This window comes from Salvelinus sp. IW2-2015, linkage group LG23, assembly GCF_002910315.2.
Source record: "Salvelinus sp. IW2-2015 linkage group LG23, ASM291031v2, whole genome shotgun sequence".
NCBI classification, from domain to species: Eukaryota; Metazoa; Chordata; class Actinopteri; order Salmoniformes; family Salmonidae; genus Salvelinus; species Salvelinus sp. IW2-2015.
In genome coordinates this window covers 20,643,952-20,646,772 of record NC_036863.1, presented here as the reverse complement: position 1 = coordinate 20,646,772, position 2,821 = coordinate 20,643,952, and the positions used below count along the sequence as shown (strand labels likewise).

The 2,821-nt window shown below is 46.1% G+C and overlaps 1 protein-coding gene across 1 annotated transcript in view; it reads right to left on the bottom strand.

Moving 5' to 3' along the window:
* Positions 1 to 1,301: 1,301 nt before the first annotated feature.
* Positions 1,302 to 2,821, bottom strand: part of LOC139022900 (uncharacterized) — a 6,105-nt gene continuing 4,585 nt past the window's right edge. The window contains exons 2-3 of the mRNA XM_070434511.1: positions 1,524 to 2,186; positions 1,302 to 1,384 (exon numbers count right to left, since the gene is read on the bottom strand). Of these exons, the coding sequence (XP_070290612.1) occupies positions 1,302 to 1,384; positions 1,524 to 2,186 (746 nt within the window). The remainder of the gene's footprint in view (positions 1,385 to 1,523; positions 2,187 to 2,821) is intronic.

The following is a 2,821-nucleotide window of genomic DNA, read 5'->3' as shown; positions in this document are numbered from 1 at the left end:
ATATCCCCTCCTCATTCGATAGAAAAAGAGCCATCAAATTTTACAACATCTAAAAACAAGTGACCCTAAAACATTCCATCACACAGCTCTACAATGTCAAGAGATGAAACCAGAGAAGAGGCCCCTCAGCCAGCTGTTCTGAGGCTCAGTTCCCCAACCAAACCAACCCCATAGAGCCTCGGGACAGCCCTCAGAAAACTCGCCCAACCAAATCATCACAAAACAAAAAGAAAAATATAAACCTATTGGAAAGACACCACAAAAAATCAAAGTAAACTTCAATGCATTTGGCTCTAAACAACTACATGTGGCAGACATTGACCACTGTACTGATAAAAACTAAAACTTGACTACAGACTCAGTGAGACAGTCGGCTTAGAGACCGTCGTCACAGACAAACCTGGCTGCCCAGAGACGGCTGTGCTCACTCTGCTCCAGGAGAGGTAGAGACAGAAGTGCATTTCTACCACTGTGACAATACTCAGACTAAGAGCATTTCTTCCGAAAATTATAATTCAATACAAGAATTTGATATAAAGATGAAGAAAAATTCAAATATTTGTTGGTGTGAAAAGCCAAGCAAGTGCAGTCTTTGGCAGCAAATATGTGTCCTCCTGCCACGCCTAGGGACAGCCAGTGAAAAATGCAAGTAATGTCATAATATTTCCCATTTAGCTTGAGTTTTGTTTGTCTTTCGTACCAAGAGAATTGTGCTCATGTCTATTTTGTTCAATTTTCCTTATTTCAAATTTTCTTTGTTTTAATTTTCTATATTATATGTTTTTTTTAGTTAGTTGGTTTTTGATTGTTGTCTTCTCAGTCATGTGACACTGTCTACTACTGTTGCTTTAATGTATTGTTGTTCTGATTAATATTTGTTGTAGCTGTTATTAATGGTAATCCCATTCCACTACTTACTATTATTATTACTGTTAGTCCCACCATTATTTATATATAATATATATATATTTTGTGATATATATATACATATATATTTTATTTAAATTTTTCGATATGTATACTTTGACAATGTAAGTAATAATAACTTGCCATGTCAATAAAGTCAATTGAATTGAAAAAATTGAGAGAGAGAGAGAGAGAGAGAGGAGTGGGGGAGGAAGAAGAGAAAGATAGGGGTGAAAAAGAAGGATAGACATGGAGACAGAGAGAGCGAAAGAAAGATAGACAGAAATTGGAGGTAGAGAAGCGAGAGAGAGAATGTGTGAGCTAGTCACGTGTAGCACTATAAATAATTCCCTTTAAAGCAGACTCCTTATATTATTCATAAAGAATGGCATGACCTAGAAACAGCTCTGCTCTGTGGAGCCTATGTCACTGGCCTGGAGGAGAGACTGCATGGCATACAGCAGGCATGGAGCTACTGCTGAGGGGGAGAGAGATGGAGAGAGCACACGTGGGGAGGGTGAATAGGAGGAGGGTTAATATGAGAGAGGGGTAGAGAGGGGTAAGTAGATGTAGAGGAAAGGGGAGAGAGGGGAGGGTCAAAGTATGTGAGTGGATGCATGGGAGCTGGAGTGAGGTGTGGAGGGAATGCAGGGGAGCGGGGGGAGGGTGTGAGAGAATGCAGGGGGAGCGGGTGAGGGTGTGAGAGAATGCAGGGGAGCGGGGTGAGGTGTGAGAGAATGCAGGGAGCGGGGTGAGGGTGTGAGAGAATGCAGGGGAGCGGGGGTGAGGGTGTGAGAGAACGCAGGGGAGCGGGGTGAGTTGAGAGACGCAAGGGAATGGGGTGAGCGGTGTGAGAGAATGAGGGGAGCGGGGGTGAGGGTGTGAGGAATGCAGGGAGCGGGGGTGAGGGTTGAGAGAACGCAGGGAATGGGTGAGGTGTGAGAGAAGCGAGGGGAGCGGGGGTGAGGTGTGAAGAATGCAGGGGAGCGGGTGAGGGTGTGAAGAACGCAGGGGAATGGGGGAGGTGTGAGAGAATGCAGGGAGCGGGGGTGAGGGTGTGAGAGATGCAGGGAGCGGTGTGAGGTGTGAGAAACGCAGGGAGCGGGGGTGAGGTGTGAGAGAACGCAGGGGAATGGGGTGAGAGAATGCAGGGAGCAGGGGTGAAGGAGATAGAGAATGCAGGTGAGAGAGGGGAGGAGTGAGAGTGAGGTGCTGGGGCCCTCCTCTATGTTCTCCCAGGGGGAAAGGGGAATGTTCGGGCTGGGACTGAGAGTCCCTCACTATAGACCAATTACACTTTAATATCAGAGAGGAGGACTAAAAACAAGAAAACAGACTCCAGGGGAGAGGGGGCAGAGAATGTGAGCAAGAAATAGAAACAGAGAAGGATACGATGAAGATGGGTAGAGACAGGAAATTAGAACTAATAGAGAGGGTAGAATAGAGAGTAAACACTGTGGAAACCAGCAGATAGCCTATTAGTGTGAGTCTCTCAGTCTCCTCTCTGCTAATAGTGCTGTTAGATGGAGGAGAGAGAGAGATGGAGGTTGGAGCGAGAGATCAATGGTATCAGAGGAGAAGAAGAGAAGAAGACAGACCAATCAGGCCGTCAGCAGTCAAATAGGTTTCATTCGAACCTCCCGCAACTCATTTCAGAACCATGTCATCGATGATCAAGCTGACGCTCGCCTCAGCACAAACAACTTATCTGATTGGCTCTCGGAGGGGTCATGGTGTCCAATCAGGGCTGTTTGTCATGGCAAAGCTCTCCCTTCTAGGAAGGTGAGTCAACGTTTCCTAAACACCACCCGAAGCGGCCGGCAGAGACTAAAGAATCCAATACAGACGCCACATCTTGCTTTAATAAAAGGTTTGTATGTGAAAGCTGCCTCTAATGTCCACAACTGCGACACGC